Source organism: Orcinus orca, chromosome 10, assembly GCF_937001465.1.
Source record: "Orcinus orca chromosome 10, mOrcOrc1.1, whole genome shotgun sequence".
In the NCBI taxonomy this organism is placed as follows: Eukaryota; Metazoa; Chordata; class Mammalia; order Artiodactyla; family Delphinidae; genus Orcinus; species Orcinus orca.
The window spans coordinates 108,056-135,466 of record NC_064568.1 but is presented as its reverse complement, the minus strand read 5'-3'; the positions used below and the strand labels follow the sequence as shown (position 1 = coordinate 135,466).

General features: G+C 50.8%; 1 protein-coding gene across 7 annotated transcripts in view; it reads left to right on the top strand.

The window, feature by feature from the left end:
- Positions 1-27,411, top strand: part of CFAP100 (cilia and flagella associated protein 100) — a 49,099-nt gene that overhangs the window by 9,694 nt on the left and 11,994 nt on the right. For 4 of the 7 annotated variants that reach the window (XM_049715749.1, XM_049715747.1, XM_049715754.1 and 1 more), the window contains exons 4-11: positions 11,903-12,003; positions 13,780-13,966; positions 15,513-15,580; positions 15,653-15,816; positions 16,005-16,085; positions 16,467-16,648; positions 16,894-17,126; positions 19,128-19,405. In XM_049715749.1, coding sequence (XP_049571706.1) covers positions 11,903-12,003; positions 13,780-13,966; positions 15,513-15,580; positions 15,653-15,816; positions 16,005-16,085; positions 16,467-16,648; positions 16,894-17,126; positions 19,128-19,405 — 1,294 coding nt within the window. Of the gene's footprint in view, positions 1-11,901; positions 12,004-13,779; positions 13,967-15,512; positions 15,581-15,652; positions 15,817-16,004; positions 16,086-16,466; positions 16,649-16,893; positions 17,127-19,127; positions 19,406-27,411 lie in introns of those variants that run through there. The other 3 variants (XM_049715751.1, XM_049715748.1, XM_049715750.1) reach the window with 2 other exon arrangements.

The window sequence follows — 27,411 nt, the reverse complement described above, 5'->3', positions numbered from 1 at the left end:
GAGGTCCCAGTTGGTGGGAGGCAGACTCTCTCCCTCAGCACCCAGATGCCTTCAGACCTAGTTTTCAGTGTGACAGACAGAGAGAAATGCTTCTGTTTCCATTCGGAATTGGATTACTGAAACGTGAAATGATAGGAACATAAACCACAAAGTAGGGTTTATTTTTCCTCCTGTAATGAGAAACGTGGGAGGCAGACCAGGGCTCCATGGAGCTCCACCAACGGCAGTTCTACAAAATCTTCCAGGTCACCAGGTCCCAAGTCTTTCTGATCCACCATCTTTATTTTCAGGCCTTTCAACCACAAGGTTGTCGCATGGTCACAAAATGGCTGTGGCAGCTCCAGCCGTCATATCTGATTCCAGGCAGGGAGAAGGAGCAAAGGGAAGGGCATAATTGCCCACCTGCTAACTCAGATCTTGGAAGACCTCTTCCCCAGAAGCCCCACCCAGCAGTTTCTGCCTACACTCCATTGGTTATGGGCCCATCAGTATCTGCAAGGGAGTCTCAGAAGTGTAGCTTTTCAATGAGGCACGTGATTGCCACCTGTTAGGAGAAGGAAGAGGAGGCAGCTGGCTGCATGTGCCTCATCCTCTGAGCCCCTGCTGTGTCCTCCACGCCTTGGCTTCCTGGCCTCCCTCCTGGTTCCTTTGCTGTCCCCGCCCCCAACCCGGCCTTACAGGCCAGTCTGATCCTTCTGCAGAGATGTGCAGATGTGAGCATTTTCCCCGAGCCTGCCCTTCCCAGGCCGAGCTCCCACCCTGGGGCCAAGCTTCCCAGTCCACCCTGCCCCAACCCCAATTCCTCTTTGTTTTAGTTATCAAAATCCAAACCTGCCCAGAAGTAGAGACTGAAGTCCATGAACTTGTGTGCTCATTGCCAGATTGGAGGCAGACAAGGTTTTGCCACATTTGCTTCATCTGTCCTTTTTCTCTGTTTTTTTGGTCTTTGCCAGAATATTTTACTTTTTTTAAATTTATTTTTTTATTGAAGTATGGTCGATTTACAGTGTTGTGTTAATTTCTTCTGTGCAGCAAAGGACCCAGTTATACACATATATACATTCTTTTTTATATTCTTTTCCACTGTGGCTTATCCCAGGATATGGAATACAGTTCCCTGTGCTATACAGTAGGACCTTGTGGTTTATCCATTCTATATGTAATAGTTTGCATCTACTAAGCCCAAACTCCCAGTCCGTCCCTCCCCCATACTCCCTCCCCCTTGGCAACCACAAGTCTGTTCTCTATGTCTGTGAGTCTGTTTCGGTTTCATAGAGAGGTTCATTTGTGTCATATTTTAGATTCCACATATAAGTGATATCATATGGTATTTGCCTTTCTCTTTCTGACTTCACTTATGTGATAATCTCTAGATGCATCCACATTGCTGCAGATTTTGCCACAATATTTTAAAGTAAATTCCAGATACGTCATTTCATCCCTACAGTGTGCCTTTTTCAAATGTAGGGATCTTTTCTTACAAGCCCGTAAGCAGTTAATCAGGCCATCGTCAGATTTACCCAATTGTCTCAAAAACGTCTTCCCATAGAACACTTATTCTAATCGGGAGTCAGATGAGACCTGAGCATCTTCGGTCTCTTTGAATCAAGCTGAGCCCCTTTCCACGTCTTTTCATTTTCTGTGCTTGTAGAGAAATGGCGTTAATTATCCTATAGAACGTCCCCGAGACAAACGTGTCTGTTCACTTCCTGATGGTGCCACTGAAGCTGTTTCTCTGGGCCCCCCATTTCCTTTGGCTGGACATTAACCCAGGATGATTGATAGGATCCGTGTTCCCCTGTGTCTGCAGACTCCTTCCTGGGTGGGCTCTGTGCTTTTAGCTGTCTCGTGGTGGACCACCCAGTGACCTGCGGGTTCAGGTGTGACAGCCTGACCCTGCATCGCACATCCCACCAGCCATTCACCTGACAGTTTCTTCTACCTGTGATGTTTGCACTGAACTGAACGTTACGTTAAGGGTCAGGGGTGCACACTGTGGTCTGTCTGTGTTTCTTCACTGAGGTATCATTCATTACAGTGAAATGCACAAATCTCAAGGCTACAGTTTGATAAGTTTTGATAAATGTGTACAATTTTGTGTCCAGCCTCCACCCCATATTCACCATCTAGAACTTTTCCATCCATTCCCCCAAGGACAGCCCATGTTCTGCTATCACCATGGAATCCTCTTATCTGCTCCTGACCCTTGTGCAAGTGAAATCACACCCTGTGCTCTTTTGCTTCCGGCTTCTTTCTCAGCATCACATCTGACATGCACGTAGCAGGAGTCCTTCGCTGTTGTGGTGCGTACTCTGCTGTGTACATACGCCAACAATGTGTGTATTCTTCTACAGGTGAACATATAGGTTGCTTCCAGTTATTAGCTACTCCAAATAATACTGCTGCGAACATTCAGTTTTTTAAAAATTTTTTACTGGAGTATAGTTGATTTACAATTGTTGTGTTAGTTTTAGGTGTACAGAAAAGTGAATCAGTTATACATAAACATATATCCACTCTTTTAGATTCTTTTCCCATTCAGGCCATTACAGAGTATTGAGTATAGTTCCCTGCGCTATACAGTAGGTCCTTATTAGTTATGTATTTTATATGTAGTAGTGTGTATATGTGAATCCCAATCTCCCAATGTATCCCTCCCCCCACCTTACCCACTGGTAGCCATATGTTTTGTTTTCTACATCTGTAGCTCTATTTCTGTTTTGTAGATAAGTTCATTTGTACCCTTTTTTTAGATTCCACATATAAGCAATATATATTTGCCTTTTTCTTTCTGACTTACTTCACTCAGTATGACAATCTCTAGTTGCATCCATGTTGCTGCAAATGGCATTATTTCATTCCTTCTTATGGTTGAGTAATATTCCATTGTATATATGTACCACATCTTCTTTACCCGTTCCTCTGTTAATGGACATTTAGGTTGTTTCCATGTCCTGGGTATTGTAAATAGTGCTGCAATGAACATTGGAGTGCACATATCTTTTAGAATTATGGTTTTCTCTGGATATATGCCCAGGCATGGGATTGCCTGGGATTGTTTTTTAAGGAACCTCCATGCTGTTCTCCATAGTGGCTGCACCAATTTATTGATACGTTCCCACCGACAGTGTAGGAGGGTTCTGTTTTCTGCACACCCGCTCCAGCGTTTATTGTTTGTAGAGTTTTTGATGATGCCCATTCTGACCAGTGTGAGGCGATATACCTCATTGTAGTTTTGATTTGCATTTCTCTAATGATTAGTGATGTTGAGCATCTTTTCATGTGCTTGTTGGCCATCTGTGTGTCTTCTTTGGAGAAATGTGTATTTAGATCTTCCGTCCATTTTTTGATTGGGTTTTTTTTTTTGATATTGTGCTGCATGAGCTGTTTGTATATTTTAGAGATTAATCCCTTGTCGGTTGCTTCATTTGCAAATATTTTCTCCCATTCTGAGGGTTGTCTTTTCGTTTTGTTTATGGTTTCCTTTGCTGTGCAGAAGCTTTTAATTAGGTCCCATTAATTTATTTTTGTTTTAATTTTTATTACTCTAGGAGGTGGATCGAAAAAGATATTGCTGTCATTTATGTCAAAGAGTGTTCTGCCTGTGTTTTCCTCTAAGAGTTTATAGTATCTGGCCTTACCTTTAGGTCTTTAATCCATTTTGAGTTTATTTTTGTGTATGGTGTTAGGGAGTGTTCTAATTTCATTCTTTTACATGCAGCTGTCCAGTTTTCCCAGCACCACTTATTGAAGAGGCTGTCTTTTCTCTATTGTATATTCTTGCCTCCTCTGTCATAGTTTAGGTGACCATATGTGTGTGGGTTTATCTCTGGGCTTTCTATCCTGTTCCAATGATCTATAATTCTGTTTTTGTGCCAGTACCATACGGTTTTCATGAATGTAGCTTTGTAGTATATTCCAAATTTAGGGAGCCTGCTTCCTCCAGCTCCATTTTTCTTTCTCAAAATTGCTTTGGATATTCGTGGTCTTTTGTGTTTCCATACGAATTATAAAATTTTTTGTTCTAATTCTGTGAAAAACGCTTTTAGTAATTTGATAGGGATTGCATCGAATCTGTAGATTGCTTTGGGTAGTATAGTCATTTTCGCAGTATTGATTCTTCCAATCCCAGAACATGGTATAGCTTTCCATCTGTTTGTGTAATCTTTTATTTCTTTCATCAGTATCTTATAGTTTTCTGAGTACAGGTCTTTTGCCTCTGTAGGTAGGTTTATTCGTAGGTATTTTATTCTTTTTGATGTGATGGTAAATGGGATTGTTTTCTTGATTTCTCTTCTGATCTTTCGTTGTTAGTGTATAGGAATGCAAGAGATTTCTGTGTGTTAATTTTGTATCCTGAAACTTTACCAAATTCATTGATGAGCTCCACTATTTTTCTGGTAGCATCTTTAGGATTTTCTATGTATACCATCATGTCATCTGCAAACGGTGATAGTTTTACTCCTTCTTTTCCAATTTGGATTCCTTTTATTTCTTTTTCTTCTCTGATTGCCATGGCTAGGCCTTCCAAAACTATGTTGAATAATAGTGGCGAGAGTGGACATCCTTGTCTTGTTCCTGATCTTAGAGGAAGTACTTTCAGTTTTTCACCATCGAGTATGATGTTATCTGTGGGTTTGTCATATATGGCCTTTATTATGTTGAGGTATGTTCCCTCTATTTGCACTCTCTGTAGAGTTTTTATCATAAATTGGTGTTGAATTTTGTCAGAAGCTTTTTCTACATCTATTGAGATGATCATATGATTTTTATTCTTCAATTTGTTAACATGGTGTATCACACTGATTGATTTGCATATATTGAAAAAATCCTTGCATCTCTGGGATAAATCCCACTTGATCATGGTGTATGATCCTTTTAAAGTGTTGTTGGATTCAGTTTGCTAGTATTTTGTTGAGGATTTTTGTGTCATGTTCACCAGTGATATTCGTCTGTAATTTTCTTTTCTTGTGATATCTTTGTCTGGTTTTGGTATCAGGGTGATGGTGGCCTCGTGGAATGATCTTGGGAGTGTTCCTTCCTCTGCAATTTTTTGAAAGAGTTTCAGAAGGATAGGTGTTAACTTTTCTCTAGATGTTTGATAGAATTCTCCTGTGAAGACATCTGGTCCTGGACTTCGTTTTTTGGAAGATTTTATATCACAATTTCAATTTCATTACTTGTGATTGGCCTGTTCATATTTTTGATTTCTTCCTCGTGCAGTCTTGGAAGGTTGTACCTTTCTAAGAATTTGTCCGTTTCTTCCAGCTTGTCCATTTTATTGGCATAGAGTTGCTTGTAGTAGTTTTTTATGATCCTTTGTATTTCTGTGGCGTCCATTGTAACGTCTCCTTTTTCATTGCTAATTTCGTTGATTTGAGTCTTCTCCCTTTTTTTTTCTTGATGAGTCTGGCTAAAGTTTTATCAATTTTGTAAATCTTCTCAAAGAACCAGCTTTTAGTTTCATTGATTGTTGCTATTGTTTTCTTTGTCTCTATTTCATTTATTTTTGTTCTGATCTTTATGATTTCTTTCCTTCTAGTAACTTTGGGTTTTGTTTGTTCTTCTTTCTCTAGTTGCTTTAGGTGTAAGTTTAGGTTGTTTGTTTGAGATTTTTCTTGTTTTCTTAAGGTAAGATTGTATTGCTGTAATACTTCCCTTTAGATCCTGCTTTTGCTGCGTCCCATATATTTCGGATTGTTGTGTTTTCTTTGTCATTTGTCTCTAGGTATTTTTAAATCTCCTCTTTGATTTCTTTAGTGATCCATTGGTTATTTAGTAACATATTGTTTAGCCTCCAGGTGTTTGTGTTTTTTACAATTTTTTTTTCTGTAATTGATTTCTAATCTCACAATGTTGTGGTCAGAAAAGAGGCTTGATATGATTTCAGTTTTCTTAAATTTACCGAGGTTTGATTTGTGACCCAAGATGTGATCTATCCTGGAGAATGTTCTGTGTGCACTTGAGAAGAAAGTGTAATCTGCTGCTTTTGGATGGAATGTCCTGGAAATATCAATTAAGTGTATCTGGTCTAATGTGTCATTTAAGGCTTGTGTTTCCTTATTAATTTTCTGTCCAGCTGATCTGTCCATTGGTGTAAGTGGGGTGTTAAAGTCACACTATTATTGTGTTACTGTCGATTTCCCCTTTTATGGCTGTTAGCATTTGCCTTACATATTGAGGTGCTCCTATGCTGGGTGCATATATGTTTACAGTTTTTATGTCTTCTTCTTGGATTGATCCCTTGATCATTATGTAGTGTCCTTCCTCGTCTCTTATCACAGTCTTTATTTTAAAGTCTATTTTATCTGATATGATTATTGCTACTCCAGCTTTTTTTTGATTCCCATTTGCATGGAATATCTTTTTCCATCCCCTCACTTTCAGCCTCTGTGTGTCTCTCCAGATCTGAAGTGGGTCTCTTGTAGACAGCATTTATACGGGTCTTGTTTTTGTATCCATTCAGCGAGCCTGTGTCTTTCGGTTGGAGCATTTAATCCATTTACATTGAAGGTAATTATCGATACGTATGTTCCTATTGCCATGTTCTTAATTGTTTTGGGTTTGTTTTTGTAGGTCTTTTTTCTTCCCTTCCTCTTTTGTTCTCTTGTGGTTTGATGACCATCTTTAGTGTTGTGTTTGGGTTGCTTTTTCTTTCTTTTTTTAAAAAATAAATTTATTTATTTATTTATATTTGGCTGCATTGGGTCTTCGTTGCTGCACGCGGGGGTTTCTCTAGTTGCGGCGAGCAGGGACTACTCATTGCGGTGGCTTCTCTTGTGGAGCATGGACTCTAGGCGTGTAGGCTTCAGTAGTTGCGGCACGTGCTCAGTAGTTGTGGCACACAGGCTCTAGAGTGCAGGCTCGGTAGTTGTGGTGCACGGGCTTAGTTGCTCCACGGCATGTGTGATCTTCCTGGACCAGGGATCAAACCCATGTTCCCTGCATTGGCAGGCGGATTCTTAACCACTGTGCCACCAGGGAAGTCCCTGCTTTTCCTTTTTTTGTGTGTATCTATTGTAGTTTTTTGGCTTGCATTTCCCATGAGCAGTGTATTATATACAAGGTTGTTTTAAGCTGCTGGTCTCTTAATTTCAAATGCAATTCCCATTTCCTGCATTTGTGCTCTCCTCTCTCATGGTTGCTGGTTTTGATATCATACTTGTGTGTGGAGGATTTCCTGCCTTTACTGTATGTTTGCCTTTACCAGTGAGCTTTCCCATTTGTTCTTTTCTTGTTTCTACTTGTGGCCTCTTTTTTTCCCCCTCCTGCCTAGAGAAGTTCCTTTAGCAGTTATTGTAAAGCTGGTTTGGTGTGCTGAATTCTCTTAGCTTTTGCTTGTCTGTGAAGCTTTTGATTTCTCTGTTGAATCTGAATGAGCGCCTTGCTGGGTAGAGTAATCTTGGCTGTAAGTTTTTTCCCTTTCATCACTTTAAATATATCCTGCCACTCCCTTCTGGCCTGCAGAGTTTACGCTGAAAAATCAGCTGATAACCTTATGGGGATTCTCTTGTATGTTATTTGTTGCTTTTCCCGTGTTGCTTTTAATACTTTTCTTGGTATTTAATTTTTATTAGTTTGATTAATATGTATCTTGGCTTGTTCCTCCTTGGGTTTATCCTGTATGGGACTCTATGCTTCCTGGACTTGGGTGACTATTTCCTTTCCCATGTTAGGGAAGTTTTTGACTATAATCTCTTCAAGTATTTTCTCGGGCCCTTTCTCTTTTCTGCTTCTCCTGGGACCCCTGTAATTCGAATGTTGGTGCATTTAATGTTGTCCCAGAGGTCTCTGAGACTGTCCTCATTTCTTTTCTTTCTTTTTTTTAAAATGTGTTATTTATTTATTTATTTATTTTTGGCTGCATGGGGTCTTTGTTGCTGGGCGCGGGCTTTCTCTAGTTGTGGCGAGTGGGGGCTACACTTCGTTGTGGTGAGCGGGCTTCTCACTGGGGTGGCTTCTCTTGTTGCAGAGCACAGGCTCTAGGCGTGCGGGCTTCAGTAGTTGTGGCATGCGGGCTCTAGAGTACAGGCTCAGTAGTGTGGCACACGGGCTTAGTTGCTCTGCGGCATGTGGGATCTTCCTGGACCAGGGCTCGAACCCGTGTCCCCTGCATTGGCAGGTGGATTCTCAACCACTGTGCCACCAGGGAGGCCCCGTAGATGTATTCTTGATGCGTTTCTGGGGAGAGGTGAACTCCACGTTGTCCTACCCCTCTGCCATCTTGAGGGCCCCCTGCTGTGAACATTCTTGTGTGTGCCATTCTGGGGCTGTTTCCCCTGGGTGTGTAGGGAGGAGTGGAATTGCTGGCTGGATGCTAAACTTTCGCAGTTGCTGCTGAACAATCTTCCAGAGTGACTGTAGCAGTTCACAGCCCACCAACAGGTGTGAGGGTTCCAGTTGCTCCACACCTCTCCAACACCAGGCACACATACTTCCTTTCTGTATTACCTGATCCTTTGGGTGTGCATTAGTATCTCACATTCCCTGTGACCAGCGAGGGGAATTACTTATGTTTATGGGGCATTGATGACTCTGTGCTGTGAAGCACCTGTTCCTCCTGTTTCGGCCCACTTTTCTATTGGGTTGTCTGTCTCCTTATTTTAATGATTCCTAGGAGCTCTTTACATATTCTGATTACAAATCATTCGCCAGTTCTGAGTATTGCAGATACCTCCCCCTGCTGTGTGGGTTGCCTTCCCTCTCTTGGTGGTGCCTTTTAATAAACAAAAGTTTCTACTTTTGTAGTTCAATTTACCGATCACTTCCTTATGGTTAGTACTTTTCAAGTCCTGTTTTAAAACTCTTTGCTGACCCCCAGGGTCATGAAGACATAGGTTTATTGTATCTTCTCTGCATTCTTTTTTCATTTCACAAGAAGATCTACAAACCATCTCTAATTGATCGAACTGTATCCATTTTGTTTGTAGGTGTTTTGGATTTTCTACCCTACTCCATCACCTTTCTTTCCAATCCTTACACCTTTTATTCGTTTTCTCGCCTGTGGCATCCTGAGGACCCTCATTACAACACTGCTAAGATAGGCATCCGTGCCTTGTGTCCAATGTTGGGGGGAAGTATTTTACCTAGCGGTTTCTTGTGGCTACACGGATCGGTTTCCCATTGCTGCTGTAACAAATTACCACAGACTCCGTGGTTTAAAACACACATGTTCATTAGGGTTCTAGAAATCAGAAGTCCAAAATGAATGTTACAGGGCTGGAATCAAGGCGCCTCCAGAGCTGGCTCCTTCTGGGGCTCCAGGGGAGAATCTGTTTCCCGCCTTCTCCAGCTTCTAGAGGCGCCTGCGCTCCTCCACCCCCGAGAGCAGCCTCTTCCCGTCTCCGCGGCGTCTCCCCAGCTCTGCTTCCGCTGCCACTCTGCCTGCTGCTGTTCCAGACCTCCGTCCTGTAGGGCCCCTTGTGATTACATTGGGCCCATGTGGATAATCCAGGACCATCTTCCTGTCTCAAGGTCTGTGATCACATGTGCAAATCCCCTTTCTATATAAGGGAACACAGTCACAGGCTGCGGACTAGGGCACGGACGTCTTTGGGGACCATGAGTCAGCTCACCATTCTTCCTTTGATCAGATCAGGGGTGTCTGCTTCTGTTCCTAGGTTGCTAAGACTTTTATTCAAAGTAAGTTTTGAATCTTAAAAAACACTTTCCTGCCATCTGTTGAAATGATCATATAATTTTCTTCCTCATTCTGTTAATGGGGTGTAGTACGTTGCTTGATGTGTAAATGTTAAACCGACTGAGTTTCTGGAACAGTCTGCCTGGAATGATCACCATTCTGGGTTTGGGGCTCGTCTTCACATCACCCATTGATTCCCTTCACGTTAGTGCTAAACATTCCCTCTTGCCCGAATGCAGTTGCAGTTTCTGCTTCGGAAGCTGGCCTCGGAGTAGCTACTTACGGCTGCGTGGCCTTGGGGAGCTTCTAACCTCTCGGTGCCTCTGTTTCCTCACAGGGGTCGCAGTGTTTCCCACCTCATTGGGTCGTTACGAACATTAGTCCTTGCTAACTACTGCAGTTAACCTCTTCCACAGAGGCGGGCTGCGCTGCCAGAAAGCAGGGTGGAACTGACACAGCCCCTGCTGACTCCCTCCCATGGGCTGGGGCCAGGAGCAGATAATTTTTCTCTATTCTTCTCAGCCTGAGCACAACTCAGTTTTTAAAACTCTTTTCTGATAGGAGCCAATTCTTACAGAAAAGCTGAAAAAAGATTTTGTAGCGTGCCCGTATTTAGGCTTCTCTGACCCCTCCTCATGAGGGATGCACGTCCTGGGTACGTCCGGGGTCAGGATGCAGACTCCTCTCACCCGGGCTGGTGTGGAGGCTGCCAGGCTTCTCCACTGCAAGCTCGTTTCCTGTGGGAACTGACACACGTCTTGTGTGGAGGTGCTTTGAGACTCTCAGGGCATAACTTCATGTCCCTTTAACGCCATCCTCTTTCTGGGGGTGAGGGCGTAAAATGGGACTGACCTCCAGGAAGGCAGGTCAACCTAAGTCTCTGAAGCCTGGAAACTGCTCACAGCCCTCTAGCCTCCCTTCGGAAAGTCACTCCGAGGGCCAGTCAGCGATGGCGCAGTGGAGGACTCAGGATGTCCAGGGCGGTGCCGTGGGGCCCGCATTTGCCATGTGAGTGTGCCGCGTGAAGAAGTGAGTTACGGTAGCCCTTAATATTTCCTTATGCTGTCCACAAAGAGTTAGTAACTTTAAAGTGTTTCGGTTTTTTTTTTAAGGAAGATACAGAATTATCAAAATTGTGTATTGAAAAGTATTAGGAAAAAAATACCCCCAGAAATGTTATCAGCAGTTGTTTAAAATGGAGGAGTTCTTTTTTATATATGATATTTTCTTTTACTTTCGATTTTTTTTTTTTTTTTTTTTTTTTTGCGGTACGCGGGCCTCTCACTGTTGTGGCCTCTCCCGTGGCGGAGCACAGGCTCCGGACGCGCAGGCTCAGTGGCCATGGCTCACGGGCCCAGCCGCTCCACGGCATGTGGGATCTTCCCAGACCGGGGCACGAACCTGTGTCCCCTGCATCGGCAGGCGGACTCCCAACCACTGCGCCACCAGGGAAGCCCGAGATTTCCTTTTTTTTAACAATGAACCCTGTTTCTTCTAAATCAAGGGTAGTGGGGGAGGAAGCAACATAGTTTTACGCCCTTAGTTTGGTGCCCTGGGTTCCATCTTCTCTGACACCGGGAGCTGTGCTGCGGGAATCTCCCCCTTACTACCGGGTCCCAACCTCTGTGACACCGGGAGCTGTGCTGCGGGAATCTCCCCCGGTGAGCTGTGCTGTGGGAATCTCCCCCTTACTACTGGAGGGAGGCAGCAGGATTGGAATCCTTGGCAGCCCTCACGTCCCAGATTCCTGCCCTGCCCTCCCAGACTTCAGGCACTCTGCCCTCACCAGCTCCCAATCTCAGCCTTCCCCTGGGAGGCTCAGGGAGACCCCTGCAAGGACAAAGCGCAGGGCTCCCCCTGCCCCCTGCAGGCAGGTGCCTCAGCTCCAGGGTCAGCTGCTTCCATCACTTACAAAGGGCAGGTGGAGCTTCTCTCCCCTATGGACTGGGGGTTCCCGAGACTTTAAGCGAGAGAGGACAGAGGGCCAGGAACACAGCACAGGTCTGAGACACAGGAAGGTCTGTGTTCACAAGGCCTCTTTCAGATGGCAGGGACAGAAGCCCGAGTCCAAACAGGTTAAACCAGAGCTGGAAGGTCCAGGGGTGGACTTCAGGCACAGCTGGATCTAAGAGAACATTCGCTGCTCGCTTGTGCTTTCGTGGAACTCCCTTGCTGGGCTGGGAGGGTGCCGGGACCCCAGAGGCCCAGATCACCGGCTGGAAGAGCTGGCTTGTTTCTCCAGCGAGGCATCTCCCTCCCCAGGGTCCGCGATTGTTCCTGACCAGTCAGCTAATCCTTTCCATGTGTCTGGGGACCTGGATTTCTTCTTGCTCAGACACCAGGAGCGGAATAAGTCTCTATCAGTGAGTATCTGTCGAGGAGTAGCCTGCCCGCAGCTCCTTCCTCCCTCACACGGCAGCAGCCACACTGCCCTTTGCTCAGGTCACTCTCTCACTCTGGAATAGTCAATGGCTCACCACTTGCGATGAAAACCACTCGCAACTGCCTGGCCCCAGGTCTCTTGTCCCACTGTCTTACCAGCTTCATCACCACTGTTCCTGGGCTGTTGTCAGGGTGGGGGAGTTTCTGTGGCTACAGCCTCAGCCAACATGCCTTAACTTCTGCTGTCCCCTGCATGAGGCGCTGTCCCCTCCTGAGACTCTCCCTGACCTTCAAGGCCCTAGGAACCCTCCCGCATGCTCTAACCTTGCACAGTCCCCCTCACTGGAATTCTGGGAGGCCAGACACACACACACACACACACACACGCACACGCCCCAGGCCGTGTTTCTGGGACACACTCTCACACGCACAGGCAAGGCCTGCGTCCCGGGCTCCCTCATGGGCTGACTGTGTCCACCCCGACTCAGGGCTCAGCATGTGAGATTCCTTAGAGCAGTGGCTCCCTCTGTGACCCCGAGCAGGACCAAGGACACACAGGGACATGCAGGTCCTCCAGCCCCGCCCCTGTGCCTAGGATCCAGGCGGTGCCGTCGGTGTTCCCCACCTCCTGCCTGGAAGGCGGAGCGACAGAGGCACAGAGCCACTCTGAGCGGCACTCATGGCAACACGCGCACACAGGACTTCCCCTTTCTCCACCAGTGCCAGCACAGCCTGGACGTTCTTCTCCCAGCCTGACGCAGCCTCAGGGAGCCTCTGCCTTCCTTCCAAAGCCCCTGTTGCCACCTCACACTCCTCCGCCCAGCACAGCCCCGACCTCCTCACACTGACCCCAAGCAGCTGCCCCGTGTCTTTAAATTGCAGACCTTCTGCCACTGGAATTCTAGCGCGTGACATTTTCCCACCTTCATTGTACACGGACGTGCAAAGTAGGGTCCCGCCACAGACTAGAGGTGGAATAGGTGTTGCACGCGGCAGGGCCAGCAGGAAGCCAAATGAAGACCCACGTGAGGGCTTATCTGATCGGGCAGCAAGATGCCCAGGACTTGGACAGCAGGAGGGGCTGGGCACGAGGCCTCAGAAGAAGAGTCCCTCGCCCCACCCTATCCCGAGACCCTCCCCAGTGAAGGGCTGGGGCCGGATGCAGTCCTGGGGGTGGCTGGCCAGAGGCCAGGCAGGGTGGAGGATAGGTAGGGAGGTGCAGAGCCCCGCATGTGACCACGGGCTGCCCACAGTGAGTAGGGAGCTTGCAGATCAAACTTGGGATTTCCAGTTTCTTTTGGAAACTCCGAGGATCTAGTGTCCCTCAACGTCGGTTTGTCAAGCTTTAGCAAATCACAATACAGGACACTCAGTTTAAGTGTGAACTTCAGACAAACGAGGATCATGTCTAGTGAGTGTGTCCCTGCACCACTGATCTGGAATGCGTATCTGAGCTGGCATCCTGTGGTTCATCTGGCGCCCCGCCTCCCTGTCAACCGCTGGGTAGCTGTGCTCAGGTACCCAGAGCAGTTCCCGCGGGCTCACAGCCCCAGGGTCTTCTCCGCAAGTCACTCCGCACGTGCGCGCCGCCACACCGGCCAAGTGCGCGCCTCCGCGCCGTGCGCGCTTCCGAAGCCCCCGCCGCCCCCGCTGCCCCGGACGGGGAGCCGAGGAGAGGACTGGTGGGCGGGAGAGGGGTGGGTGGCTGGCCCCGCCCGACCCCGCCCGACCCCGTTGCCCTACACGGCCCACCCCAGGATCGGGAGCAGAAGAAGAAGCAGCGGGTGCACGAGAAGATGACCTACTCGTCCAACGTGGCGGCCAAGCACGCCAGCCTGCGGCGCGAGCTGCAGCTGGAGGACGAGGTGGTGGAGCAGGGGGCGCGTGCAGAGCAGCTACGCATCTTCCACGAGCAAACGGCCTGGAAGCTCTCCATGACCCGAGGTGTGCCCCTCCCCCCGCCCGCAGCCCTGACGCCCCAGAATCCCGTCTTCGCCCTTGCGGTCTGAGCAGTGCGTTTAAAGGGCTCGGGAGATGCGGGGCTGTGGTGCAGTGTGCGTGTGTGGCCGGGGTCTTCTCTGTGCCTGACCTCTGCCTCCCGGGGTACAAGGATGAATTCCACATGGATTGCTGCTCTAAAAGCCTTTGAATCCCAGCATTGCACGCACTCTGAATGCTGACCTGCAGTGAACGCAGGCGGGACAATGTATAAAACGTAGGCGCTTCCCTTGGCGGCGAGCATCTGAGCTTCAGCATTGAATGGCTTCTCTGTCCCGGACAAGTCGGCTTTGTACCGCAGCTTCCGCTCCTGGCTGGTAACAGCACCAGACTCATGGGTGGTCGGGTTCAACGTCTTCAGACACTGCAGGTAGTGAGAGGGAGCTATGTGTGTGTGTGACCTGTTATTATTTTTATGACCCTGTAGGAAATCTGAAGTACTAAAAATGCACTAATACTCTGCCAGTGAAATATAAACCAGTAAACTAGAAAGAAGCAATTGAGATCAGAGAGCCCTGGACCCCATGGGCTACAGGGGCCCTGAATGGGAATTTGAGCGTGGAGAGACCGCCAGCCTCTACCCCTGACGCCCGAGGCTTGTTGTTCTGGGTAGGAGGCCCTGAGCTTGCTTGGACGTTCTGTGTGTGGAGCTCTGCACCAGGGAAGCAGCGCTGCGTGTGTTTTGTCTCTGCCTCACTGTCCGTTTCTGAGGCGTGGGAGCGGCAAGTGGCGCCTGGGTGGGGAAAGCTGGACCCAGCAGGTCTGACCTCCCGTGAGGAGCCCGGGGAGGCCAGGCCAGACCTCAAGACTGAAAACGGAACTTGTGTACACACCGGCTTCTTCGGGAAAGGAGAGGAGTTGAGGGAAAAGGCCGAGAGCCCCGCGGTTCCATCCACAGCTGGAGGCCTTCCTCTCCAGAAAGGCAGGGAAGGAGGCCCGCATGGGCCTTGAGCCCAGCTGCGATGCCTCCCTACTTGTACTCCGGAAGGTACACGTAACTTCCGCCTGGCTGAAACCCTGCCAGGGTAGACTTAGCTGCTGCCCACATTGTGTGCTTAGGGAACCCCAAGGAGAGATCACGCTGCCCCACCTTTCTCTCACCGCCCCCATTCTCTCGCTGTCCTGGCCCATAGATCTTTTATTATTAAGTCCAGCCCGGTAAAACTTCCAGGGTGGGCGTGTCCAGAGCTTCATTCCAGGTGAGAAGGGTGCTACAGCAAGAGAGACTCGAGTCAGACATACGGAAGGACTTCCCACCTGGCCAGTCTCTAGCCATGGAGGCTGTACTATGTCAGCAGAGCCTGCTTTCCGTTTGCTGGAGCCAGAGCTGGCTCTCTCGCAATCCCTGTAGTAATCTGGGCCTCACAGCCAGGTGTAGCACCAGGCCGGCAGGCCGGCTCCGCACTGCCTGGCTGTGCCCACCCAAGGCTGCAGGCTTGGGTCTCTCTCCCACTTCCTGCCCGCCCCAGATGCCTCGTGCCTCTTGTTGCAGAAAGGAAGATGGAACCTGATGACATACACAGCTACATCACCCAGAAGCGGCAAACATTCCTCCTCCAGGTAGGCTGGCTGCCCCGCGGGCCCAGCGGGCTGTCCCTGTGCGGAGCGTGACTCCCGCTTCGGTGCCCTCAGTACGCCCTGGATATGAAGCGGAACGAGATCCAGCGGCTGGAGAGGCTGGCGGCCAAGGAGGAGGCCAAGCTGGAGCGGGCGGAGAAGTTTCTGGAGAAGGACGCTGCTCGATTTGAAGAGTTCCTCAGGGAAAACGACCGCAGCTCCCTGCAGGCCCTGAGAGCGTGAGCTGCCCGGACCCCAGCCTGTGCACACCCACCGCCCACCCAGCCCGACCCCAGCCTGGCACACCCACCACCCAGCCAGCCAGGCCCCTCCTTGGCAGCTCCCCCGCCTCCCGCCTTGACTGAAGGCAGAGTGCACGCCCCTCCTGCACACCCTGTGATTGGCTCCCTCCCCGCCCCACCCCCAGGGCTGAGAAGGAGACCAGAGCGAAGATGGAGACGATCCTGGAGATCCGTGATCTGACCAACCAGATCACGATCGTCAAGAGGTGAGGTCAGGCGCCAGGCTGGCCCTGCGCCCTCCGGGCCAGCACACCTCCGGGAGCCGGAGGAGCCCCACACAACACACACCTCTGAGCCTCGGCTCTCTAGGGACCCCAAGCCCTGTGGGGCTTTTCAGATGAGGTGACCGAGGCCAGGAGAGAGTCGGGGGCCTTCCTGAGGCCACACCACCGGGCAGGGCTCGCTCCACCCTGAGAGCGGCTGCAACTCGGGGTGTGAGCCGCGCTGGTCCCGGCAGGGCGGGCTCCTTCCCCGCACACGGAGTTCCGGCGCCTGTCCTTCGGGAGGCCTGGGAGCTCTGGGCCCGGCCTCCCCTCCTAGGGGCCCAGGGACGGAGCCTGACTTTGCCCGTCCCCTCCCGGGTCTAGTGAAATCTCCAAATTTGAAGACACTCTGCAGCGTTACAAGATCTACAAGGATTTCCTGTACAAGCTGTCGCCCAAGGAGTGGCTGGAGGGACAGGAGAGAAAGCGCTCATCTCTCACAAGCACCAGGGAGGCGGTCGAGGCCTCCGAGGAGAACGTGCTGTTCTCTACACTCGGGGACAAAGGTAGCAGGAGAGAGAGGGCGTGCCGGGTGCTCCTAGAGCCTGTGTCCAGCTGGCTCCAGGCCCCTTCCCCTGCTCGCAGAGCGCCCCCCCTGCGCCCCCCCCCCCCCGGGCTCAGCCCACACTCCTGGGAGAATCGCCGACTGTCAAAGCAAACCTTCCTCCTGCCGCTGAGGGGGACCTCGGGGAGGGTCCTGGGGAACTCTGTGCCCCTGAGCCATCTGAGAGTCCTCCCGTGCTTCCTGTAGGACCAGAGATCAAGGGCCAGACAGATCTCAGAGGTATGTGGCTGCCCCAGGTTGGAGGGGCCCTGCTCCGGGCTGGGGCAGATGGACAGCCCTCCTCTGCTTCCTCCAGAGGAGCAGGGCCCAGAGAAGGCCACCAAGCTCCTGCAGGTGCCGCAGCTGAGGCAGGTCCGGCCCAGCACTGTCAGCCACCAGGGGGGCCCCCGGCCCAGTGGGCCTGGCAGGCTGGGCCCCAGGTGAGTGGGCTTGGTGGGGGGCGGGTGATGGAGGTGACTGGCCTGCTGCGGAGCGGCCCCCAGTGGCTCCGGCCAGAGGCACCCCAGCTGGGGTGAGAGGGTCAGGAGGGGCTGTTTCTAGCCTGGACGGTCTGGAGTCAGACTTAAGCCTGAAAAGCGAGATGTTTCCCAAGCAAAGCTTTCTTTTTGTCTGATTTGGTGAACTTGAGTTGGGGTGGCCCAGTTGGGCGCTGGTGGGACAGTCAAAGGTACACAGATGAAGCAGCTAGGTGGGCGCCTGGGACAGGACGCACCTGCCCACGCCCTCTGTGGCAGGAGTGCCGGCTGGCGGCTGGCAGAGCCTCCGAGCCTTTCAAGAGAATCAGGAAGTCTGGATTTTCATATGGAAGTCCCAAATTTTAACTGTGACAGTTACTTTTAAGTCTTTAAAAAAACATGGTAAGGGACAAGCAAATCAAACAGATCCAGACCCGGTGACTTGCCCTGTGGTCCCTCCGACACCCACCTCTAGGACCCCCAAGCCCCCCGGGCTCTCCTGGGTCCCTTCCTGCAGTGCCTCTCCACCCCCCCTCCATGCCCGCTGTTCTCCAGCTGTGACAGGTGAAATGGGACAGACCTCCTGCCCCACTCCCTCCTCCGTGTCCCCTCGTTCCTCCAGCCCAGCCACCCCAAACCCCGGCCCCTCCTGCAGTGCTGCCCACGCAGCGGAGAGGGGCCTGGGGCCTTGAGCAGCCAGGCGAAGCTGGAGCCCTGGCTCCGCTTCCAGCACCTGCCCTCGGGGCCAGGGCTGCAGAGTCCAGGAAGTTTCAGCAAAGCACTGCCATGATTGCACTTGGGTCTCCTGCTACTCTCTTCTCTGATACTGTAGCGTTGTGGACATATCACCAACTGCACAAGCCACGCAGCAGGTTGACTCTGGTCCCAGGAACCCCTGTCGGGGGTGCTGTTTCCAGCTGAAGAGGTTACGTGTGTGTGCTTCCTCGCCCTACGTTGCCCTCAGCCCTGGAGCTCCCAGCAGCAGGCTTCTGTCAGGACAGACCCTGAGAACAGCGGTCTGGGCCCCGCCCTCTACTAGCCATGTGACCAGGGCCACTGAGCACGTGTGGGCAGGTTGTGGGCTGCACGAGGCACTCGGCCGAGAGGGCAAGTGGGGGCTAAAGTCCAGCCCAGCCCCAGGCTCTGTCCTCCTGGAAGGAGGATTCTTAGAAGGGCACCTTCTGGGCCAAGAGTGTCCTAGCGGTGACCTCGGCAGGTGACTGGCTCTCTGAGGAGCGTGTTTCTCATTTGCCGAATGGGCATCAATGTGCAGACGGGGTGGGGCACAGGCCTGGGAGTGTGTTAGCTGTCGGCGTGGGCCCTGCGCTGTCATCTCCGTACTTCACGATGGTCGGGGCCTGGAGTCTCTCAGGCCTCGGCCCAGCTCTCCCCGGCTGCAAGCTACCCTCGCCAGCTCCGGGGCCAGCAGAACCTGCGTGTCTGCATAGGGTGCAGGCTGGAGCAGGCCAGGAGGGGTGACGAAAGCGGGTTTGAGGTCGGTCCAGGGCCCCCTGCAGTGTTGCGGCCCAAGCAGCCTTTCCTGTGGCCTCTGGGCCCGCCCAGCATGGTCCCTGCCCCGTGGCATGCGTGTCACAACAGCTGTGCGTGGGACCAGCAAGGACACGTGGCACGGCCGAATCTGACAGAGGAGGTGGGCAGAAAAGGCACACGGTGAATGGGGAGCCGCAGGTGCACAGCTGCTGAGCACCCGGAGTGCGGGAAGGAGCCGGTGGGGAGGGGCAGAGCCGCCTCGGGATGGGGGCTCACAGGCCCCGAGGGCGCGAGCTGTAGTCTGGCCGGAATGAGAGGAGCTAGTTGGGTGCTGACCCTCTCCCCCTGGCTGCCGTGTGACAGCTGGGGGCCGAGAGGAGCCCGGCGCCACCTTCTCGGCAACTTGAGGGACAGAGGAGGGGGCGAGGGGCGGGCGTCACGCCCTCAGGCCTCCCCGACCCCGTGTCTCCGCAGGGCCTGTTCTACCCTCCCCGTGCAGGAGGACCCAGACAGCGACGGGGAGGTCAGTGCCCGCTCTGGGCGGGGGCCACAGGAGCCGGGCCCACGCCGTCCAGCAGCTCCACGTGGCTCTGGTTGCAGGAGCTGCAGCTGTACTTCACGGAGCCCCAGCAGCTCCTGGATGTCTTCGTGAACCTGGAAGAGCAGAACCTCTTACTGGTCCAGAACACCCAGGAGATGGAGGAGGCCTTGGAAGAGCTGAGCTTCACCCTGAAAAACACCCAGATCCGCATGTAGGTCTCACGCCGCCGGGCGCCCGGGCAGCGAGGGGGCTCTGTCACTGGCTTTCCTCCTGGGACCTCCCACAGCAACTGGGAGCTGGGCTGTGCACTCCCCGCCCTGTGCATGGCTTCAGTTTTCTGGAAAGCTCCATTTGCAGACTTAAGGCCTGGCTCTGGGAAGAGGGTGTGTCTTCTTGGGCGGGGGGCTGGGGTTGGGAGCGGGTCAGGCCCCTCCCCACCCTGGAGCAGCCTGTACGCAGAGGGGGAGATCTCCAAGGCCCTCTCGTGCAGGGCCTTATTGCTGACACTAGGCCCCCCAGAGCTGGTCTGGGCAGGGTCAGGCCGGGGCACCACGTGAGGCCTGCTGGGAGCCAGGAATCATCCGTTTATTCCCAGACAGTGGCTGAGCGCCTGTTCTGGGTCAGGCTGGGGTCTAGGCTCTCCAGGGATAAGGTAAGGCCCTGCCTCGTGAGCTGACAGCCCGTGGGAGCAGACTTAGAGGCTCGCAGATTTGACTTGTAGGTAGTAACACATGCTAGGAGGAAAAGAAAGAGTGACGTAAGAAGGCCGAAGTGGAGGGTCGCAGCAGATGGGAGAGGGGAGGGGAGGCTTCCAGGGGAAGGCGTCCTTTAAGCCAGGCACTTCCTGAGCAGCGGGAAGCCACATGGGGATCTCGGGGGAAGAGGGCTGCGCGCAAGGGGAAGGCACGTGTAAAAGCCCTGAGGCGGGAGCCGGCCCGAGGCTGTGAAGTCCCGGGGAACCATGTTCTTCAGGGCTCAGTCTTGCTGGGCTGCATCTACCCTGGAGAATTTCCTCCTGAGGGGCTCCAGAGTCATACAGAAACGTAGGCTCTCAGGAAGGACCGTTTCCTGGAACCTGGGAAGTGGCAGAGATACAAAGCGAGATGAGCTGGGGAGAGGCAGGCGGCCTCCCAGACTCCAAGAACCTGCTAGAGGACACACACATGCACCCATAGGCCTCACGGCAGAATCCTGGAGGGGCTGTCTGGTAGCTGGTCTTCAGCCAGCTGAGCCACCCCCAAGATCACCAACAGTTTATTTCCAGAGGAGTCACAGCCCATATGCGTTTAACTTACATGAACTCAACCATCGTTTCTAAAATAAAATAAGGAAGAAAGAAAAAAGAAAAAGAAAACTTCGGGACTTCCTTGGCGGTCCAGTGGTTAAGACCTCGCCTTCCAATGCAGGGAGTGTGGCTTCGATCCCTGGTCAGGGAGCTAAGATCCCACATGCCTCACAGCCAAAAAACCAGAAACTTAAAGCAGAAGCAATATTGTAACAAATTCAGTAAAGACTTTAAAAATGGCCCACATCGAAAAAATCTTTAAAAAAAAACTTTAAAAATACAACAAATAAACAATCTGAGTAGGCCTGTCTTTTAAGGAAATTGTATTAATAATTAATAACCTTCCATGGGCTTCCCTGGTGGCGCAGGGTTTGAGAGTCTGCCTGCCGGTGCAGGGGACACAGGTTTGAGCCCTGGTCTGGGAAGATCCCACATGCCGCAGAGCAACTGAGCCTGTGTGCCACAACTGTTGAGCCTGTGCTGTAGAGCCCGCGAGCCACAGCTACTGAGCCCGCACGCCACAACTACTGAGCCTGTGTGCCACAACTGCTGAGGCCCACACGTCTAGAGCCCATGCTCCACAACAAGGGAAGCCACCGCGATGAGAAGCCTGTGCACTGCAACAAAGAGTGGCCCCCACTCGCTGCAACTAGAGAAAGCCAATGCGCAGCAACAAAGACCCAACACAACCAAAAATAAATAAATAAAAATTTAAAAAAACAAAAAAACCTTCCAAAACACAAGTTACCGGGGCCAGATGGATTTACTGGTGAATTCTACCAAACATTTAAGGAAGAGATAACAGTTTTCTACAGTCTCTTCCAGATGGTAGAAACAGAGGGAATACCTCCTAACTCCTTCTCTAAGACCAGCATTCAGCGTTAACCTGCCTAGTAACAAAACCAGACAAAGACATGACAAGAAAAGTACAGTATCTCTCGTGAACAGAGAGATGTAAAAATCCTCAACAAAATGTTAGCAAATTGAATTCAACAACGTATAAAAAGAATTATACACCACGATGAAGTGAGATTTTTCCCAGGTATGCAAGGCTAGTTTAACATTTGAAAATCAATCAATGTAATCCACCACATCAATAAGCTAAATAAGAAAAAAGCACATGATCATATCAATGGATGCAGAAAAAGCATTTGAGAAAATCTAATACTCATTCATCATAAAAACCCTCAATAAACTAGGAATAGAGGAGAATTTCCTAAACTTGATATAAGATGTCTGCAAAAGCTCTACAGCTAACGTCATACTTAAAGCTTTCTTGCTAAGATTAGGAACAAGGCAAGGATGTCCTGTGTCACCACTCCTTTTCAACATCGTACTACAAGTCCTAGCTAATGCAACAAGGCAAGAAAAGGAAGTAAGAGGTATACAGGCTGGGAAGGAAGAAATAAAACTTTCTTTGTTCACGGAACACATGGTCATCTGTGTAGAAGAAATGAAAGAATCAACAAAAAACCCTCCTGGAACTAGTAAACTATTATAGCAAGGTTACAGAATACAAGGTTAATATACAAAAGTCAATCACCTTCCTATACATTCGCAATGAACAAGTGGAATTTGAAACTGAAGATGTATTAGCGTCCCCCCAAAGGAAATGCTTATATAGCTAACAAAATATGTACGAGATCTATATGAGGAAAGCCACAAAATTCTGATAAAGCAAAGCCATGCTTATGGGTGGGAAGACTCAAGTATGTCAAAGTATCGGTGCTTCCCAGCTTGCTTTACAGATTCAGTGCACTCTCCACCGAGATCTCAGCAAGTTTTTTTTATGGATATTGAAAAACTGATTCTAAAATTTATGTGGAGGCAAACGACCTAGAAGAGCCGACTCAGTATTGAAGGAGAAGATCGAAGTTAGAGGAATGACACTACCTGACTCCAAGACTTAATTGGCAAGAGAAAAGACATAGAGATCAATGGAACAGAATAGAGAACCCAGAAATAAACCCACATAAATGTGATCAACTGATTTTTCCCAGAGGGGCAAAGGTCGTACGATGGAACAAACAGTCTTTTCAACAAATGCTGCTGGAACAGCTGGATGTCCACATGCAAAAAAAAAATAGGAATCTAGACACAGACTTTACACCCTTCACAAAAACTAACTCAAAAATGGATCACGGACGCACATCTAAAATGCAAAACTATAAAACTAGAAGAAAATACAGGAGAAAACCTAGATGACCTTGGGTACGGTGATGACTTTTCAGACACAACGCCAAAGAAGACGGTCTGTGAAAGAAAGAATTGATAAGGTGGACTTCATTAAAAATATAAAATTCAGCTTTATGAAAAGCAATGTCAAGAGAATGAGAAGGTAAGCCAGAGACTGGGAGAAGATATGTACAAAATGTATGATAAAGGGCTGTTGTCCAAAATATACATTGTTAAAAATTTAATATTGTTAAAAAATTGTTAAAATTTTAATATTGTTAAAATTTCACAATAAGGAATAAACAACCTGATTAAAAAAATGGGCCAAAGATCTGAACTGTCACCTCATCAAAAAAATAGTCAGATGGCAAAAAAGCACATGAAAAGATGCTCGGCGTCATAGGTCCTCAGGGAAATGCAAATTAAGACAACAATGAGAGGGAATTCCATGGCGGTCCAGCGGTTAAGACTCCGAGCTTTCACTGCCGAGGGCTGGAGTTCTATCCCTGCTCAGCGAACTAGGATCCCACAAGCTGTGAGGCGTGGCCAAAAACAAACAAACAAAAAAACAAAAAAACCCCGAACTACCTTTACACACCCATCAGAATGACCAAACTCAGAGCACTGACAGCAGCAGGTGCTGGTGAGGTTGTGGAGCAACAGGAACGCTCATCATCGATGGAGGTGCAGCCACTTTGGAGGACAGTTGGGCAGTTTCTAACGAAACCAAACGTACTCTTACCTTAGGATTCAGCAGCCATACGCCTTGGTGTTTACCCAAGGCGTTAAGATCCTAGGTCTACATCAAAACCTGCACATAGATGCTTATAGCAGCTGTAGTCATAATTTATTCAAAACCTGAGAGCAACCAAGATGGCCTTCAGGAGATACAACCAGATGGTGGAATGTTATTTGGTGTTAAAAAGAAATGAACTGTTGAGCCGTGAAAAGACATGGAAGAAACTCAACTGCCTATGACGAAGTGAGAGAAGCCAATCTGAAGAGGCTACAAAACCGTATGATTCCAACTGTATGACAGTCTGGAAAAGGCAAAACTATGGAGACAGTGAAAAGATCAGTGGCTGGGCTTCCCTGGTGGTGCAGTGGTTGAGAGTCCGCCTGCCGATGCAGGGGACACGGGTTCGTGACCCGGTCTAGGAAGATCCCACATGCCGCGGAGCGGCTGGGCCCGTGAGCCATGGCTGCTGAGCCTGCGCATCTGGAGCCTGTGCTCCGCAACGGGAGAGGCCACAGCAGTGGGAGGCCCGCGTACCACAAAAAAATAAAAAAGATCAGTGGTTGCCAGGAGTTGGGGGGTGGAGGGATGAATAGGGAGAACCCAGGATTTTTAGGGCAGTGACGATACTGTATGTGACACCACGATGATGGGTAAAGCCCACATCCATAGAATGTACACCACCAAGAGTGAACCCCAGTGTTAACTGTGGATTCTGGGTGATAATGATGGGCCCATGTGCGTTCATCAGTTGTGGTAAGCGGACCACCCTGGCGCGGAATGTCAATAGTGGGGGAGGTGGGGGGGCAGGGGAAATTCGGGAAATCTCTGTACCTTGCACTCGGTTTTGCTGTGAACCTAAAACTGCTCTAAAATATGAAGTCTGTATTCAAAAAATATATACAACAGCAAATGAGCAGTGTATTCCCACAGTGGAAGCAAGAGTGGCCGTGTTAGAGACAGTGTCCTGAAACTCTCAGGAGTGCCACAGTGGAGCCAGGCAGAGCCGCCAGGGCTGGGCTCACGCCATGTCACCAGCAGGCGAGCGGATGGACAGTGCGGCCTGCCCACAGCACTCTCATTGGGTGTCCACTGCTGCTGTGACAAATTAGTGCAAACCGAGGGGCTTAGAGCAACCAGAGCTATCCTCTTACAGTTCTGGAGGCCAGAATCGCGACATGGGTCTTGCTGGGTTAAAATCAGGGTGTCGGCAGAGGCCCTGAGGCAGAGCCCTTTTCCAGCTTCCAGAGGCCACCTTGCCCTTGCATTTGGAAGCCAGCAGTGCCAGCGGAGGCCTCCTCCCCTCACATTGCTTGACTCTCTTTCCTGCCTCTGTCTTCCGTTTACAAGGACCCTTGTGACTACAATGCGTCCAACCAGATAATCCAGGACCATCTCTCCATCTCAGGGTTAGCTGGCTAACAGCCCTAATTCCATCTGCAGCCCTGGTTCCCCCTTGCCAGGTAATGTAACATATTCACAGGTTCGTGGGGTTAGGGCACCGACATGTAAAGGGGGCCCGTTACACGCCGTACAAATCTACTGAGCAGTAAAAAGGAACAGACTATCACGCCAGCCAGTGATGCGGGTGAGGGAGAGAAGCCAGGCACCAGAGAACACCTACTGTCTTATTAATCGGGAGGCTAGAACCAACTGTGTGTGTGATCCATTGCTGCGTCGCAAATTACCCCAAAACCCGGTGGCTCAGTCTAACACACATGTATTACGTCAGGCTTTCTCTGGGTCAGGGACCTGTGCACGGCTGGGCTGGCTTCTCTGCTCCGGGGCCTCACGGGGACTGCTGTCCAGGTGGAGGCTGGGCTGCAATCGTCCCAAGGCTCTGAGCTCCGAGCTCGTGCACGCGGCTGTTGTCAGGATTTGGGTCCTGGCTGGTTCTAGGCCAGAGGCCACCCTCAGTCCCTGCCACGTGGGCTCCTGGATAGGGCAGCTTGTGTGCAAGCCGGAAAGCCAGCGGAGAGAGTCTCCTAGCAAGACGGAAGTCAGGATCCTCTGTAACCTGGTCACAGAAGGGACGTGCTGCCCACGTTGCACTGGTGAGAGCAAGTCGATGAGTTCAGCCTGCGTTCAGGGTGTGAGCATCTTTGAGAAGCCAAAGTGAATGGAGACTTCAGCCCATCAGGTGCCTTTGGTGGGGGAAGGGGAGGGAGGAGACCGAGGGGCACGAGGAAGTTTGGGGGTGTGAAAAGGCCCTGTGCCTCGATTATGCTGGTCCTTACACAGCGTGTACATTTGTCTAGCCCCGCCAAATACACAAAATGGTACATTTCTGATACGTAAATTAAACCGCAACCACAAAATATTATTTGGTGAATTCAGGACTTTTTAAGGCTGACTTGGCCAGTCGCCCCTGTACATTGACTGGGCGCGTAAGGTTGCAGGACGAGCCGACAGGGCATCGTATATTCTCTGTCAAGGGCACCGCATGTGAGGAGTCGCATGTGACCCTGAGGGCGAACACCTCCTTGAATCGCACGCTGGCTCCCTGGCTCCCTCCCTCAGGTCCCAGCCCTCTCCCCGCTGTGAGTTGCTTGAGACGATCACTCCCTGGGCCCTCCATTCAGGGTCAAGGAGAGCCCAGACCAGGAAGATGGGCCTGAGACACACAAGAGACACAGGACAGGCTGAGGTAAGGACAGAGCCTGAGCGCCAGGGTCAGTTCTGTGTCTGCAGACAGGGCAGAGGTGATGGGACCAGAGAGGAGCCAAGCGGAGGTGCTCAAGCCAGAGGGAACCCGAGCCCCTCCCAGCTGTGCCATAGTGACCACAGGAGCAGGAAAGAGAAAGCCTCCGTCCCTTCCTGGAAACCGCGCAAACCTGCCTCCAAGAAGGACCAGCCCAACCAGGAAGTCAGAGAATGTGCAGGAAGGAATCCAGCAGAACCCCAGACACCATCGCTGGAGGTGAGGGTCAGCCCTGCAGTAGCTGGGGCCACCGGGCCAAGGCCAGCCACACCCAGCAGGAAGTACTGGCCCGTGCCGGCCTCGGCTGAGGCCACACGCCGTGTAGGCTGAGTCTTGGCAGCCACGCGAGGCACCTGCAGCCCACGACTGCCGCTCAGTCATGGAAACGAGCCTCCACGGCCCGGTGGACACCAGCCCGCATGTCAGCCTCCAGCCCAGGCTCCATCCCGACACTCGATTAAAGCGACACAACTCACCTTAGGTCCCGGGACTGGACTTGCACTGACTCCCAGCTCTACAGAGAAGCCAACAAAAACTGTCATCGGAAACAGGAGAGAAAACATTCACGAAGGGGATGAGTTTGAGAAGTCCTAGTAAACGTAGACGCTGTGAGAATTAGGAGAACGTCGTAACTCCTCTCTGGAGAGGCTTCAGCCCGCCGGGGAAAGAACCATCGGGCACAGGAAAGCCCACCGGGGTTAAGGGCGTGATAAGGACCGAACACGGCCGGCAGTCAGGCGGGCAAAGTGGGCAGTAGGCTGGGACAGCTACCAGAGCTCCAAGGAGAAGGACAAGGTGGCACTGCAGGCGAAAGGGCAGGGCCCAGGGCTACGCCTGCAGGTGACGAGTGGGAGGAATTCCAGGTGCCAACAGACGGAAGGCAGGAGAGGCAAAAGCCAGTGCGCCGGCAGGTGAAAACCGCCCTGGACTGAACCCAAGGCCCAGGTGCAGGGACAGGAGCTCACACTGGACACCTCCACAGGGATAAGACCAAGAAGAAAAAGCTACGATGCTGGAGCAGACGAGGAAGACAAACAAAACCCAGGTCCTGTAAAGGAACCAGAGCCAAGCGTGTGTCATTCGTTTCCTCCAGAATCCTAATGCCAGGGTCTAGGTGAGCACAGCTCTCAAGTTTGAGGGGTGAGAAGGATCTCTTCTTTTTTTTTTTTTTTTAACAAGCCTCTGTTACCGTAATACTGGCTTTTGTACTTGCTGATGTATTTACCTTTATTGAGATTTTTATTTGTCCACGTGGCTTCAAGTTACTATCAGTAACCTTTCCTTTCACCTGGCAGGACTCCTCTGGGCATTTCTTGCAGG